Raw genomic sequence first — 17,082 nt, 5'->3', positions numbered from 1 at the left:
CCAGCCCACTAACCGAGTACTCCACCGATACCCACTGGAAAGCTCACTGTAAACACAGGCCCTTGAGCAAACACGATTTTTGAAATGAGAGCTCATTCGAGACCCAAAATGCAATGTCTACATCTCCAATTTAAAAGACAGGGATAAAGCTACATGGTAAGAACTTTGAGAACTGAAGTGAGCAGGATGTTTTTAAATAAGACATATTAGTGCTGTCAGCACGCAGTGTTAGCCTTCTTGGGGCACAGATGTCAGGTAATCTACCAACACTGTTTTCACCCCTCGGGACAACCTCGAAGAGTTGTCATCCTTACCTACATTTTGCACATGAAGAAAGGGGCTCCGAGACAAGTAACTTCCCTGTTCTTCCTTAGCTTGGGGAAAGACCTAAACCCCATGTCCTCTCACCTACAACTGGCCTGGCAATCCTCTGATTTGGAGTTGTACAAAACAAAAACAAAACAAAAACCAACCAACCAAACAAACCAACCCAAAACACCCCACAGCAGGTACAGAGAATTGCAGACAAAGAACACAACCAAACTGTGGGTACCACATCGTGGACGGGGTGCGGCTCAGCGGCAATGCTGCCTGGCCTGTGCAAGGATCCAATCAGGGCTCTATGCTGACACACACACACACACACACACACACACACACACACACACACGGAAAGCAGTTTGTCATGAAGGCACACAACTTGGAAAAAAGAATGGAGAAAAGAACCACTTGAAACATTTTTAAATTGTATGCTGTCTGCTAAAATTTAAAGATTAAGGTAATGAAAGCAACTATTAAAGTAACCAATTTAATATTCCTAAACATGCTATGTTTTGGCCATTTTCACATCTTGGGTTTTGCACTTTTATATTTCCTCACAAGTTTCTCTGAATATTTGACATCTTTTCAGTCTTTCTCTTTTGCTCTCAAAAATTTGTTTCAATCCAGCCCTATTTCAGGATCCTAATTCTTCCTCTACAATGACTCCAGCTGAAAAGCCACATGTTCCTTTTTAGAAGGAGGGGTTCAAAGTTTGAAACCCAAACCAGAGAGAGCAAATAAAGCAAGTAATTTAAGCACCAACAAGTCTAAATTCAACTCCAAACAAAAAATACTCAATTATATAAGCATCAGAGAATAAGACTGAGGAATACAGCAGCTTCCTTTCCTGGTGATAGAAGAAGAGGATTGGTGACACCAACCAGAACTTGACCCAGGAAGAACAAAGCATCTGGTGCCATCTGCTGGCACTGAAGCAACAAGAGAAAAACAAAGGGTGCTGGAGCTTCCAAAACCCCAAACTACATACGTGTGAACTGATAGGCAGAGCCTTGCTTCCCAAACATGTGGGTTCTAAAATGCCTGAGCCCCAGTTTTACAGCAAGAATTTTAATAAAAAATCTGCATATGATAAGGAAGGTGCTTTGATGTGGGAGTCCCCACTGTATGCTGTGAATAGCATGGGCTAATAAAGGAACTGTTTTGGGCCTGTAGCAGAGCTGTAGGTGAACAGAGCTAGGCAGGGAAAACTAAACTGAATGCTGGAGAAAGAAGGGCAGAGTCAGAGAGAAGCCATGGAGCCACCACCAGAAACAGACACACTGAAACTTTTCTGATAGGCCACGACCTGGTGGTGATGCACAGATTCATGAAGATGGGTTAAATTAAGATGTAAGAGCTAGCCAATAAGAAGCTAGAGCTAATGGACCAAGCAACGATTTAAATAATACAGTTTCTGTGTGATTATTGCGGAGCTAAGCAGCCAGGAACTAACAAGCAGCCTCCTTGTTACAGATGCTTTACAGCATGCAAGATAAAACTAAGGAGTGAGTAGCTAAAACAGAGAAACAAAAACATAGGGCATGGCTATGGGACAAACTTTGTCTAGTCTCTTAGCCCCTCTCGTTCCTGGGTGAAAGGTCACAGCCCATGCTGAGCTCACCTCATGCTGTGACATCTGACAAGGAGGGCTGCTTTGGCAAGCACCTCAGAACTGGATGCCCACAGCCCTCAACTGTCTGAAAGGGCTAAGGCTGTGGGAACAAAATATTCTTCACAATCAAGGCTACAAAATCACTCTGAAATGAATTTTGTCTTCTAAGTTTTTGAAGAACTGATTTCATTTTTGGAGGAGTAAATATCCAAATAGGACATTATTGCTTTTAATATCAACCCCTTCTTTGCAGTCACTGTGAACACTTCAATGTCATGGCTTCTCTCATCATGACAGAATCTTCAAAACTTCTAAACACATGCATACACACATACATGTATATATACCCATATGTAATACATATTGCACAGCACACAGAGGAGGGCAGCAGGGGTTGCTAAAGGTAGATTAATTTACATAGGCACAGAAAACTCTACAAGTTTCTAAATTAATTATATAAATTGAATTATAAAATTACTTCTACAATTTATTTATTTATAAAAGAAAAAAAGGAAAGACAGAAAAAGAAGCAGGTTGTGGTGTAGCACACCTGCAACCCAGCACTCAGGACTGGGGCAGGCAACGGTGGCTTCTATGTACGAGGGCATTAGGGGCTGGAGAGTAAGCAGACTCGGTGGTTAAGAGCAACTGCTGCACATGCACAGGATCTGGGCGTGGTTCCCAGCACCAACATCACGTGGCTCACAACCACCCGTAACTCCGTTCCAGGTGATCTGATGGCCTCTTCTGGTCTCTGCATGCACACGATGTGCATACAGACAAGCAGGCACAAACACATAACTACAACTTAAAAATCGGTAACTTTAAAAAAGAGATCAGTCCTATTTAACCTAACGTCTTAAATATTTTCCAAAAATAAATAATACATGGTTAAAAACAAAAATCAGAAGTGGCTCAGTGAGAAAGCTGACAGCATTATATTCTAATTCAAAAGGAATATACCAGGCACTCTATGGAACTGGGGCTATGTCAGCAAACAAGGCAAGGCCCATTTCTCAGAACAGAAGGAGCAGCTGGTGAAAGCACAGAGGACCTAAGTTTGCACTAAGTGCTGTGAAGGTAAGTGGAAGCAGGCTTGGAGAGCAGGTGTAGCACCTCTTACTGCAGGGGAATGGAGAAGCTCAAAAGAGTTATTATATAACCCATTAGTTTTGCTTCTACATAGACTGTCCAGGGAACTGAGAATAAAAATGTGTTCACTGTAGCTAGGTGCTGTGGTACATGCCTTTAATTCTAGCACTAGGGAGGTAGAGGCAGGCAGACTTCTGTGAGTTCCAGTTCCAGAACTGCCAGGACAGTTCTCAAAAAATAAACAAAAATGTATTCATACAAAAGTGTACTAGTGTCCGTGGGTCATTGTTCACAAAAGCAAAAGCAACCTAAATGCCCATCTGCTGTTGTTGAACTATAAGCAAAAACATGCTATAAGCTCAGAATGGAGCACCAGTCAGCTGTACAAAGGGACACCAATCCATGCCACAATGAGAATGATGCCAAGTGAAAGCAACCAGGTGGAACTGTATGTGAAACACCCACAACAGGCACACATGCAGAGACACAGCACATGCTGGTGAGCTGTGGCAACATTAAGAGTTGACAGAATATTAAGAGAGTTCACGGTTTCTTCAAGACTAGAGGTGAAGATGGGTGCCTGCCTAACTGAACACACTGAACTACTGTCAACTTTAACAGAGTATGTTTTATGGTCTATGAGTCCTATGCCAACAAGAACACATCTAGGAGAGAAAACATCCAGAGGAAGAAAAGAAAGTGGGAAGAGTGGGCAGTGACCCCAGCAGACAGGTCCAAATGCAGCGAGCTATGGTGCGAGTGCAGATCCCACAGGAGCCTGAGACTGCAGCAAAATGGGCGTTATTCTAACTATCACTGAAACCAGGGGGGCATGCGGTGATGTCTGCTGCGGGGTGGGGAGTAAAGAAGCCAGCAAGAGCAAAGAGAGGGGGCCCATCCGGAAATACTGCAGCAGTCCAGGCAAGAGTGGGATTTTCCAGTCAACAGGCAGAGGGTATGAGGATGACCTCAGAATTTGTCTGAACGAAGGAGAAAATGAAATGGCCAGCAACTAAAAGGGAGGAGGCTCAGGGAAGACTGCAGGGAATCAAGGGCTCAGTTTAGCTTCACATTTGAGGTGCCTAATGCTTTAGGCACAAACAAGGCTTCAGCTTAGCAGAGGTCCAACCTGACATACATAGCATGCGGCAGACATTTAAAGCCATATATATGAAGTGCAGGAAGAGGGTCAAAGGACAAAGCCTTGGCATGCCAACACACAGGTACTTGGAAACAGAAGATCTCAATAAAGGCTGCTGGATGACAGCTGCCTTTAAGAGGAAAAAGTTCTAACCAACACCCCCCATCTCCCAGATTTCAAAATCTAACCAAACGGAAATGGAGATCATTACGCTAAATGAAATGCGCTAGATGGAAAGAAATATTGCATGTTTTCTCTCATACGTGAAATCTAGATGGACAGAAATATTGCATGTTTTCTCTCATACATGAAATCTAGATGTGAATTTAAGTACATGTGTACATACATGTGACTGGAGTCATGAATGAATAAAAGGGGCCATGAAAAGGGAGAAAGAACTTGAGAGGCAGAGAAAAGAGAAAGCACTGGAATATGCATCACGTGAAAGCGGAGGGAGGACTTGAGAGGTAGAGAGAAGAGAAGGCATTAGAGTATGCATCACATAAAAGCGGAGGGGGGACTACCTGGGGAAAGAAAGAAACCAGCAAAAGGAGGCAGACATGGGGAGAGTGGATAAAAAAGCAGAATGATATATACCAGGAAAATGCCCAACGAAACTCCTTACTCTATAAGCAAGCCAAAACATTAGTAAGGACATTAAAGATACAGCCAAAGAAATACAACATCATGAGACCCAAGTGTAATTACAGAACTGTCTAAAACTGCAAAGAGTGGAAATAATCTGAAGCTACCATTAGCGGGGGCTGCAATATAGGAGGGACTGTAGATGCACCACCAGGGAAGGCTTTGCCAAGCCGACACACAGCCAGACACATATAAAATGTTTACGCACTTATGGGTTGTCTCTAAGTGGACATGCAACCTGCTACTAGATACCCTTTTCAAGGCATCAAAAATGGTTGATCAACTATGATACAACTAGAAAGCTACAGGATGCCATCATCTCTAAACAAGATGAGAGTAAAACTGTCCAGAGTAAACGAGGCAAGGGTTACCTGAGGGCTGAATGCATTGTATATTATTTCATGGGCGGGGATAAACAGCAGTTTCTACAGCAGGATGGCAGGGGGGGTTCGCCTTTTCTTTTCTGTTGGGTTCTCCTAAGTATTTTTATAGCAAGCGTGTTCGCTGTTGTTACTGAGGGAACATAGTAAACGATATTTTGGGAAGAAATGCAGAATATATAAAAATCCAAAGCTATATTCTTTCCTTCTTCTCGTTTTTAAGCTACCAAGACTCCAGACAGCTAAATCTAAACTTGCGTGGTGACATCTATAATCCCAGCAACAAGGAGATAGAGGCAGGGAAGACTGTCTCAGTTTCAAGACTAGCCTGGATTACATAACAAGACCTTGTCTTAAAACAAAAGGAATCTACGTGTGGAAAAACAAAATGTTCAGAGAGACTCTTTAATCTAGCAATAAAGATACTTGTCAAATAAATTAAAATGGGTAGAAATACTGTTTTATTGAAGAAACTCATATCTACGTCACTTTCAGTTTTTAAGAACTCCTAACAGCATCGAGGAAGAAAGCACATACAGACTCAAAGGAGCAAGACAAACGGGCTGTGAGCACTGCAGGACCGCGGCAAGTGCGCTACCTCCTGAGGAAACAGGTACACCAGGGTCATAAATAAGACTTTCTTACTTTACAAGAGGGAAGAACCAAGATCCTGTTTTGAGGTGTATGAAATACAAAATATAAAATACTCTCTGACCCAGATGAGCGGGAGGAAATCCTCCAACACCTCAAGTCTTATGCAATAAAATCCAGAGGTCTGTTGAATCCGCCTTTCCGATTCATGTACTGCCTATGATAAAAGAAAAAATTAATTTTTAAAAATTTGGATCTTATTTTTAAAATATAATAAAAACATACTTCAAGAATTCAAACTAATACTTTTTAAAACGTTTTATCTGGGTGTGATGGTGTGTGCCTATAGCCATCAGTATTGCAAGGGTGGGGTGCATGCAAGGGTTGCAAGTTCAAGCCCTGCCTGGGATACATATAGTCTCTGTGCTCAAAAGCAGGGCTAAGAGACAGGTTAGTTGGTAAGAGCATTTGACTTCCAAATATGTAAAATAAAAAATGCTAGGCATGGCTGTGTGTGCCTATAACCCCAGCAATGGGAGGGTAGAGAGAGCTCACTGCCCAGTCTAATCAGAACCCTGAGCTTCTGGTCTGAAGAGCCTGCCTCAGGGCAATGACAGGCAGAGCTACCTGCTTACATGTATGCTGGAGGGAAATTTTAATACATCCGAATTCAAACAACAAAGACAGAATATTTCACAGTAGCCAGTCTTGGTGGCACAAGTTTGTAATCCCAACATTTGGGCGGCCCAAGGATTCGGTCATGGTTATCTTTACCTATGTCTCAAAAAATGGGGACACACACACATGCGCGTGTGCACGTGCGTGCGCACACACACAGACACACATGTGCATGCACACACGAGTAAACAAGCAAGCACACATGTACAAACAGTATGGAAAAGTTCAGCATTTCCTAAATATACACAATTATCTTGTAACAATTCTCTTCCAAATATGAAACTAATTTGAGGTCAAGCACAGACATGGCACAGGGACCATGCATACCTGTATTTCCTCTTCTGAGACACGTTTATGGCATAGGCATTTACAGAACCATCTACCTTCTTCCCCTGGAGAGAAACAGAAAGGCCATATTAAATATCTGGATCACAGAGGGGGATTCTGTGGGTACAAACATTTGGGGCTGGGGATGTACTTCGTGGTAGGGTGCTTGCCTAGCGTGTACCATCCTCAGCACCACAAAAAAAAAAGCATTCGCAGTTTTCACGTGATGTACAAGGTATGCTGGAAAAAGAAGCAGATTCTAACTTCCTTTAAAGAATCTTTTGAGGGCCAGAGAGATGGCACAGTGGTTAAGAACACTGGCTGCTCTTCCAAAGGACCCAGCACCACATGGCAGCTTACAGCTGTCTGTAACTCTAGTTCCAGGGGATCCAATGCAAACAAAAATTAAAATGAAAAAAAAAATCTTTTAAAATGAGAAAAGAGTTCTCATATTCGCCGGGCAGTGGTAGCGCACACCTTTAATCCCAGCACTAGGGAGGCAGACACAGGCGGATCTCTGTGAATTTCAGGCCAGCCTGGTCTGCAGAGTGAGTTACAGAGTCAGGCCCCAAAGCTACAGAGAAATCCTGTCTAGAAAAACTACAGGAAAAATAATAGTTCTCATATTCACATATTTGGCTCATAACATTCTCCAACCACGCTGGGACAATTTTCTACATGTTTAATTCCCATTTCTTCACAGAAGATTGAATCTTTGACATTTAAATAAGGAATTGGAACTTGGAGCAGGTACAAGCTGAGCTGGTGCTCTTGGCTTTTCCAAACACATATCTTATTGTGGTCCGTACTCCATGCAATCACTTCACCCCCATTCCCACTTCCTCCCATGCTGTTCCTCGTGTCTGAACTGCCTTCCCTGCCCCCATCCAGCCTTGAGCTATCTGGGTGCTGTCCATTGGTCAAGCCAATTCAAATGATCCAGCTGCTAAGAGCACCGTGTTTAATTCTTTTCTAATTCCTGAATAGTAACAATGTCAACTGTGCCTTCCCTCAAGTACTGTTACCCTTCCATGCTGTGCTCTCTCTCCTGAAACCGCAGGCTGCTGCTTTTTGTCTGTTAGTGTTGAGAGGACTCCAGCTGCCTGCGCCAGCCTCAGTGTGTAACTGAGGATGACCTGAACTTCCTGATTCCTCTACCCAAGTGCTAGAGTTATAGACATGCGCCACCACATCTGGCTTGAGGCTGCAGCTTCTAGATGGAGCTTGTACTCTCAGGGCCTAAGCTACTGCACTCTCAGAAGTTTAGAAAAGCCACAGCTCAATGAAGTCACTGCAGCAAACACTGGCACAACGTTAAGCTCTTCCATTAGGAACGTGGCCTATTGGTGTGGAACATCACTGGACATCTGCAGGAGGGCAAAACCTACGATTCTACTACTGACGGTGTGCCCACACATTTGAAATGGAACTAAGATAAATACTTTCAATTAATTTTCTTTATTTCTCTGTGTGATATTATGTGTGTGCATGTTCATGCAGGTATATACGAACATGTTTGAGCACTCCTGTAGCGGCCAGAAGTCTATGTTGGGTGTCTTCCTGAAGTGCTCTCCATCTCCAAAAAATTTCTCTGTTTTGCTTTTGTTTTTTTAAGACAGGGTTTCTCTGTGTAACTGTCTTGGTTGTCCTGGAACTCACTCTGTACACCAGGCTGGTCTCTAACTCACAAAGATTCACCTGCCTCTGTCTCCGAGTGCTGGGATTAAAGACCCACCATGCCAGGCCCTTAAATTTTTTTACACTTATCTTTAGCATGCATGCTGTTCACAAGCAGACACACCACCAAGCCATCTCGCCAGCCTCCCACCTTATTTGAGATAGGATCTCGCACGGGAACTTGGGAACTCAGCTGGAGTGGCTGGCCACCAAGCTCCAGGCATCCACCTCCCATCTGTGTCTGCCCCGTCCCACTGGTGGGGACCTGGCAGTTTGTAGGCGCTGGATCCAAACTCACAGCTGTACACGTGCAGTCAGGGCTTTACCAACTGAGTCTCCTAAGCCCCAATCTGGACTGATTTTCTACTATTTTCATTGAAATTTCCAGGGAGGATCTGCAAGTCTGAAGAAAACTACTGAGGGTGTTACCACTTGAGTTCCTAAGAACAGGCAGTAGGCAGACCTGGGAAGACTAGCCTCACAAAGGAGCATTATGCTGACTCTTCACTCAGTCTGCAGAGGCTCACTTATTCTCTGGAAGCTTCTGGAGAGGTGCATTATCACCAACTCTATTCTCATGCATTACATGTTGGGAGGAAAATTAGCCACTAGTAAAAATAAGTAAACTGAAATGCTTACTAGAAAGGAAAATGAATGAGCCGAGGGGCTTTAGCTGACAGACATGAAGCTAACATCTATATGGGGTCATTAGAACATAACCATGTGGGCTAGAGAGACAGCTCAGCGGGTAAGAGCACTGGCTGTTCTTCCAGAGGACCTGGGTTCAATTCCCAGCACCCACATGGCAGATCCCAACTGCCTGTAATTCCATTTTGAAGAGATCTGATACCTTCATACCAATTCACATAAAAAATATATGTAAAAGAAAAGGAAAATAACCATGTATGGCTAGGCTGGGCAGTGGCTCAGTGGTGCCTAAAGACCTATCATGCACGAGCCAAACCAGACCAAAGAAGAGCCCTGACCCCGGCTGCTCCCACATCATATACTACACTGCATTTTGTAGCACCTAAGAATGTTTACTTAGCCTGGCGGTGGTGGTGCACACCTTTAATCCCAGTACTCGGAAGGCAGGGACACTCAGATCTCTGTGAGTTCAAGGCCAGCCTGGTCTACAGAGCTAGTTCCATTGTTATTTGTCAGATGCATATTCATAATGAAATACATATTATAAAATACTCTGAATAAAAGAAAGAGGACTTGAGCTAGGTACCTGAAATTCTAGTGCTTCGGAGGCCGGAGCAGGAGGGTCATGACTGTCTCAATCGACAATGCCAACCAATACAGATAAGAGGATTTGGTAAATTCAAAGACAAGAAGCTGAGATGTTAAGTAGCGTTAAATTCCAAAATGGGGTTTACAAAGCCACCGCAAGAACAAGAGTGCAGAGAGGAAAATGTTTCAAGATACAGTTACAGGAAAAGTCAGAAAAGGACTCTAGCAGCACAGGAAACAACTCCAAGACACTGGCAGAAGGGGATACACATAAGAAAGCTCTGTGGTGGAGGAACTATCAGCAGGCCGAAGAGTCAGCCAACAGAGGGGAGAAACAAGAACCCTTGCCAACTGCACATGAAGCAGAGACTTCACATTGAAAGTATATACAGGACTGCAACAATTTAACACCAAAAAAAAAAAGAAAAAAACATGTAAATCATAATAAATAAATAAATAAATTTAAAAAACGTAAATCAATAAATGAGTTAATGAGCTGAATGAGACAATTCCCAAGAAAATACACAAATGACCAATAAACATTTATGTTTAATTATCAGGGAAATGTAAATTAAACCTACATCTTACACTGGTCAAAATAGCTATTATTAAAAACCACAAATCACAATCCCGGAGAATTTAGACAACAATGAGGACACTAAGAGAGACTTCCATACATCTAATCTACATGGGAAGTAGAAAAAGACAAGATCTTCTGAGTAAATTGGGAGCATGGGGACCTTGGGGGAGGGTTGAAGGGAAGGGGAGAGGAAGGAAGGGGAGCAGAGAAAAATGTAGAACTCAATAAAAATCAATAAAAAAAACCCTCAAAAACTAAAAACAACAACAACAACAACAACAACAACAACAAAACACCACCAAATGGCAAGGACTGGAGAGGTGGCTCAGCAGATAAGAGCACTTACTGTTCTTCCAGAGGACCCCAGTTTGGTCCTCAGCACCCACATGCAGATCCCAACAGTCTATGCTCCAGTCCCAGGGGATCTGGCATGCACTTTTAGCATCTTCAGGCACCAGGCATGCATGCAGTGCAAGCCACACCCACAGTCAAAACACTCATACACATTCAAAGAGAAAACCCCAAATCAATTGAAAATAAATAAAACAAACAACAATCTATCGATACTTTGTGCTCTAACAAAGCCTGCCTAACGATCAGGGGGTGGAGCTAGGCACTAGTTAACCATAGAGGTCTGGAGGTCTGTATAGACAGACAGACAGGAAGTTCTATGGCTGGGCAGAGAGGAAGGAAACAGGAGCTTGCCCCTTTTTTGGCTGAGGAGTTAGTAAGGTAAGAGTTGGCTGTGGCTTGCTCCTTTGTCTATCTGATCTTTCAACATTTCCTCCAATATCTGGTTCCAGGTTTTTATTATTATTAAAACCAACTAGAACTCACGCAACAACAATCAATACTGACAAGAATACAGGCAAAAGGAACCCTTCATCGCTGCTAGTGGGAGTGTAAACTAGTACTCTCCAAGTCTGTATGGAGGGTTCCCAAACCACTAAAAACAATAGCACTACCGAGCAATGAATTCCACGTTCTTCCCATCACAGAGATACTAACACATCTATGTCTGCAGCTACACTATTCACAGTAGCCAGGAAACAGAACCAGCTCAGATGGTCATCAACAGATGAATGGACTAAAGACACATAAACTGGGCATGGTGGTGCCTGTCTATAAATCTGACCACTTTGGATGTAGACGCAAGAGAATCAGAAGTTCAAGGTCTTTCTCAACTATATAACAAGTTTGAGGGCAGCCTGGTTAAGTGGTATCTTTTCTCAAAAAAAAAAAAAAGTCACTGTGAACTAAAATCTTTGCTTCTTAATCTGGGAGCTCAGGTTACTAAGGCAGGATTTCAAGTTTAAGGCCAGTCTATCCACGCTACATTGTGAAACACTGCTGAAAAAGAGCAAAAATCCCTTGCTCTATAACATCTACAGGTTCTAATCATTTAACATGGTTAAAGACAAAGGACCCCTCTGCGTCTGCCCCAGAGCCCAGCACCAGGCGGTCACTAGCAGTTGTGAAGTTCCCAATGTACCTTGTGTCCTCATACTTGAACAGCTTCAGAGCTGTTTCTTGTCTGTCTCACCGCTCTCTGCCCTGAAAACTGATATCCTCTGGGCTGGAGAGAATGTAGCTTAGCATGCTTCTGTATGTGCTTAAACCCCTCAGAAACTGTCTACAGCAAGGGACACTGTAGAAGAAGTTATGAGTGAAAGCTAAAGAATGTGGAAACCCAGGAGAGATGTGAGGACAGACAGCCGAGAACACGTAATGGTTCCATCTTTTACTTACTTTTGTGGAGTCAAAAGAGGCAAATCCCATTAATTTCATCATTTCTATTTCTTCCTCTGTTTTACCCTCCAAATCTTCCTCTGCAAAAAAAAGTTTTTGAGGTCTTATCATTACATATGTGGACACACAGAGACGTACATCCCTGTAAGTGAAGAGTAGCAACAGATTTGAAGCATTTCAGCCCATTAGCACAGAACATATAAAAGGGGAATCTATCAAGAACAAGAAAAATTGCTAGCCGAGCAGTGGAGGCACATGCCTTTAATCCTAGCACTTGGGAGGCAGAGGCAGAAGGATCTCTGTTTCAGGCCAGCCTGGTCTACAAGAGTGAGTTCCAGGACAGTCTCCAAAGCTACAGAGAAACCCTGTCTCAAAAATGAAAGATAGAAAGAAAGAAAGAAAGAAAGAAAGAAAGAAAGAAAGAAAGAAAGATTGATTCCTATTAACTCTGACATGCCAGAATGTCTACCATGTGCTCTCCAGAGTCTTTGACATCAGATATGACATCAAGTTTTGAAGATTTTCCCCAAATTCAATTATTTTTATGTTTTTAAAAATATCTTTCTTAGCTGGGCGGTGGTGGCGCACGCCTTTAATCCCAGCACTTGGGAGGCAGAGGGAGGCGGATCTCTGTGAGTTCGAGACCAGCCTGGTCTACAGAGCTAGTTCCAGGACAGGCTCCAAAACCACAGAGAAACCCTGTCTCGAAAAACCAAAAAATCTTTCTTAACACAGAACCAACACACACTAGAAATTCAGTAATGAATAATTAAAATAAAACTTCAAGATAAAACACAATGAGCCCTATAAAAGATTAATATTTACATGTACAAAATTACCCTTCTGTTTTTTGAAACAGGGTTTTTCTGTGTAGCCCTGGCTGTCCTGGAGTTCACTCTGTAGACCAGGTTGGCCCCAAACTCACAGAGATCTGTCTGCCTCTGCCTACCCAGTGCTAGGATTAAAGACGTGCACCACCACCACCACCCAGTCCCCAAATTTACTTTTAATGACTGAAACTATCTAAACAAGTCTGCTTATCCAGTAGCATTACCAGTAATCTGACGTTCTTTGCTCTTTATTTCTTTAGTTTCTTTCTTCTCTTCATCTCTTCTTTCTTTCAGTCGAGAAGGGGAAGGAGATGTGGACCTATGACGCCTTGGAGACCTAATATTTATCAAGTCAAAGTGTCAAACACACAGCAGGAAATTTTGTTGGTTTGCACAGTTAGTTACCATGAGCCCAACAGGTGAAGACTGGACAAAGCCAGACCAGAGAAACCAGAGTCCATTCTGAGGGGAGACGGGAAGGTTCTGCTTGGGCTCCGGTGGCTGAAAGAGGAGCTTTATCAGTACAACCGAGGTAAGAAGTCAGAAATGCGCCACCAGACATAAAATCTACCTTCAAAATCCCTAAGGGGGCCAGAGAGATGGATCAGTGGTTAAGGGCGAGTACTGCTTTTGCAGAGGCCTCAGGTTGGGTCCCAGTCACCTGTAACTGCAGTTCCTGGGATCTGACACCTTCTAGCCTCCATGGGCACTTACAGGCATGCATGTGGTACACGTAAAACACATGCAGGTATGTATATATGAGTGTGTGCTCTCTCCCCTACACACACAAATTAAAAATATTTTTTAAAAAGTTTGTGATGGGATTGGTGAGATGGTTCTGGAGGTAAAAGTGTTTGACAACCTGAGTGGATTCAAGGACCCATGCAGTGGAAGGAGGAGAAAGACTCCCAAATTGTCCTCTGATGTCCACATGCCCCCCCCTTCAAATGTAATAAAAAAAAAGTGAAAAAAGGCTTAGGTTTCTAACAATCACACATGTCCTCCTAAACAGCTACTGACGTTTTTGAAGAGTCCACATCTACCACCCTGCTAAGGCCACCTGTTCTTTATTACATACTCAGATTTCTTATGCTACCAAACACCATGCTAAACGGTTTTCATTCATTGTCTTCCACTGCTCTTAAAGACAACTCTCTCATGCTGGAGAGATGCTCAGTGGTTTAGATCCCCAGCTGCTCTTCAAGAGGAGATAGCTTCCCGCACCTACCCCACAGCTCACAACTATCTGGACTTGTTTCAGAGGATCTGATGTACCAGGCACAGACATATACAAAGGCAAAACACCCATACATAGGAAATAAAAGTAAGATAAACATCTTTTAAAGACTATACTCTTATGAATGATAATTAAACCATTTGCCTAGAGTAAAGAATAAAGTGTGATTTAACTCTGCCATTCCCTAAAACCGGAAGTCCCCTTCTAAGTGATTAAAGCAAAGTTATTGGCATCTCCCAGGCTCTTTCTGCTCTGCAGCTTTGTAGGCAAGCTTCTGGTTTTTCTCTACACTCACCTGGAGCGTCTTCGGTGTGGGGATCTGGAGCGGCTCCTTCTGCGATCCCTCTCCCGGGACCTGGACCTTTCTCGGCGCCTTCTTTCTCGATCCCGGGATGTGGACCGGGATCGCCTACGCTCTAATACAAATACAAAAATAGCAGAGCCGAACATTACCTCAAACACCTCTAGTAGTCACGATGAAAAACTAAAAAAGAGCTGGGGGGTGGTAGCGCACGCCTTTAATCCCCAGCACTCGGGAGGGAGTTCGAGACCAGCCTGGTCTACAAGAGCTAGTTCCAGGACAGACTCCAAAGCTACAGAGAAACCCTGTCTCAAAAATAAAATAAAATAAAATAAAATAAAAAAGAAAAAGTCAGTCGGGGATGGTGGCCCAGTACTCAGGAGGAAGAGGCAGGCCGATCTCTGAGCGCTCAAGGCCAGTGTGTGAGTTCCAGAAGAGCCTCAGCTACATAACAGAGAAACCCTGTCTGTCATGAAAAAAAAAAAAAAACTAAAGTAATTCCTAGGCACAGTAACACACACCTGTAACACCAGGACTGGGGAAGTAGAGGCAGAAAGGGCATCGTTCAAGGTTAACCTCTGCTACCTAAGGCCTTGTGTGGAAGAAAAGGGTGAGGGTGTTGCTCAGGAATAGAACCATCTGCCTAGTGAGAGGCACTGGGTTCCGTTCTCTTCGGCACACACACAAATCACATTAACATTTTTTGACCCAATATATCAAAACTACTAACATTTCAACACATAATCTCATTAAAGTCAGGCAATGTGGTATATATGTTTAGAATCACCTCATATTCTGTTTATAGAATAGCTTACTATTCAATTATATTATCTAAAGAAGCATACTTTTAACACAAAGTTTTGTGCTTTTTGAAAATATGATTGTATATGAGGTCCTCCCAACATTTCTTGTACTAATTAGGGAATTGGTCAAAATAAAAGATAATGCTACAAAATGGGTATTTTCCCCCAAGGAAACCCACTATCTGTTGCAAATTTACAGAACTTCAAGGGCTCAATTTGCTTGAGATCCTGGTTGTCTAGTAAGAAAATCGAGTATTCGCCAGTTGAAGACGAGTCTTGTTCTAAACATACAGAGACTCTAATTCTAATCCTTTAACATGGCTTAGGGCACAGAAACTCTGAGTTTTCCACTATTGCGCCTTACACCTGCCTCAGTACTGTACCTTCGGGGCAGGCGTACAGAAGACACTTCCAACTAATGGCCTGGGCGGGGCACTAACATCCAGTAAGCATTTACGAGCCCGGGCAATCACGTTAGTTCTCATAATCAACTCTTCAAGGTAAAGTTAGCCACGATGATTACGGGAACTGAACTAAAAGGAAGGTGGGCTGATTTATGCACGGTCACCCAGAAGCTAAGCCAAGGAACTGAGGAACTCCATTTGAGGGCCCCGGCCTCGCCCCATCCCGCACTCTCTCGGTCCCTCCGGGCTGAGGACGCAGATAGCTCCTGTCACCATCCCGAGCCGCACAATGGACTCACCCCTCCGCGGGGAGCGGCTGCGGCTACGACCCATCGGAGTCCTACTCCTCCGACCGCCCCGGAAACAACTCCACAACTTCCTGAGTAGCCGGAAGTTGCGTCTGCCCACCGACTGGAAACCTGCGGGGACGCCCTGCGAGGGTTCCGGATGCTCCAGCAAGCCGAAGGCGTTGAGTCCTGCTCCGGATGCAACTCTAGGGCCCGAACTGAGAGGCACTTCTGTTTCTTCAAGTTCGTTTGTTGTTGTTTTTGGTCGTGATTTTCCCCTTTGTCCTCCTGGAGAACTCACCTAGCTGCTTATCCCTACACTCAGTGCAGTTCTCTTCCGTTTCCCCAGCGGTTCTCCAAACGTGTAGAATACATCAAACTGAGCCGGGCGGTGGTGGTGCATGCCTTTAATCCCAGCACTAGGGAGGCCTCAGAGGCCGGCCAGTCTCTGTGAGTTTGAGGCCAGCCTGGTCTACAAGAGTTAGTTCCAGAACAGGCCCCAAAACTACAGAGAAACCCTGTCTCGAAAAACAAAACAAAACAAACAAAAAAATACATCACACCAATTCTTTTTTGTTGATGTGTTTTTGGGGATAGGTTTCACTGTGTCGCTTTCCTTTTCCTGGAACTTGCTGTGTATACCAGACTAGTCTCAACAGATTCACCTGCCTTTTGCCTCCCAAGTGCTGGGATTTCTAAACGGCATGAGCAACCCGTAGAAACCCGTAGTTACTTTTGCTCGGAACTCTCATAAGAAACAATACACCAAAGGTCGCAGTCAGCTTTATGTTTTCTCAGATGACACCACTGAGATTGTGTCCTAAACTACTGTGGCGGTTTTAAGAAGTTTTATAGTTGTTTTATTTTTATATGTACGTGGGTGTCTCCTGAGGCTAGCAGGCTTGTATCCCTTGGAGCTGGCGGTTAGGAGCCTCCTGACAGCACGTGTTGAGAAAACGAGCAAGTGCTCTTTACACCGCTGCACTCTGCCGTCTCCTAGTCCCAGCTATGGCCTTTCATGCGTAAAAGGCTCTAATATCTTGTTCTATTTCCTCAAAGAACCCTCCAGAAACTTCCATAACCTTCAAACCTTGTGAAGCACAAAAATAAGGAAAATGCCTCCCTTGCTCTATAGTCATCATGTAAATTAAAAAAAAAAATACAGATTTTGATGCAGCCTCCTTAATACCG

The 17,082-nt window shown here is 43.6% G+C and overlaps 1 protein-coding gene across 1 annotated transcript; it reads right to left on the bottom strand.

Annotated features, from left to right (window-relative positions):
- Nucleotides 1-5,629: 5,629 nt before the first annotated feature.
- Nucleotides 5,630-16,022, bottom strand: Snrnp27 (small nuclear ribonucleoprotein U4/U6.U5 subunit 27). Its single transcript, XM_075983591.1, has 6 exons — nt 15,904-16,022; nt 14,392-14,512; nt 13,084-13,196; nt 12,030-12,109; nt 6,788-6,852; nt 5,630-5,999 (listed from the first exon to the last, which is right to left on the bottom strand). Exons 1-6 carry the CDS (start codon nt 15,935-15,937, stop codon nt 5,945-5,947), a joined length of 468 nt encoding a protein of 155 aa, XP_075839706.1. The 5' UTR covers nt 15,938-16,022; the 3' UTR covers nt 5,630-5,944.
- Nucleotides 16,023-17,082: the final 1,060 nt, after the last annotated feature.

Source organism: Microtus pennsylvanicus, chromosome 8, assembly GCF_037038515.1.
Source record: "Microtus pennsylvanicus isolate mMicPen1 chromosome 8, mMicPen1.hap1, whole genome shotgun sequence".
NCBI lineage: Eukaryota > Metazoa > Chordata > Mammalia > Rodentia > Cricetidae > Microtus > Microtus pennsylvanicus.
This window is presented reverse-complemented; position numbering and strand designations above follow the sequence as displayed.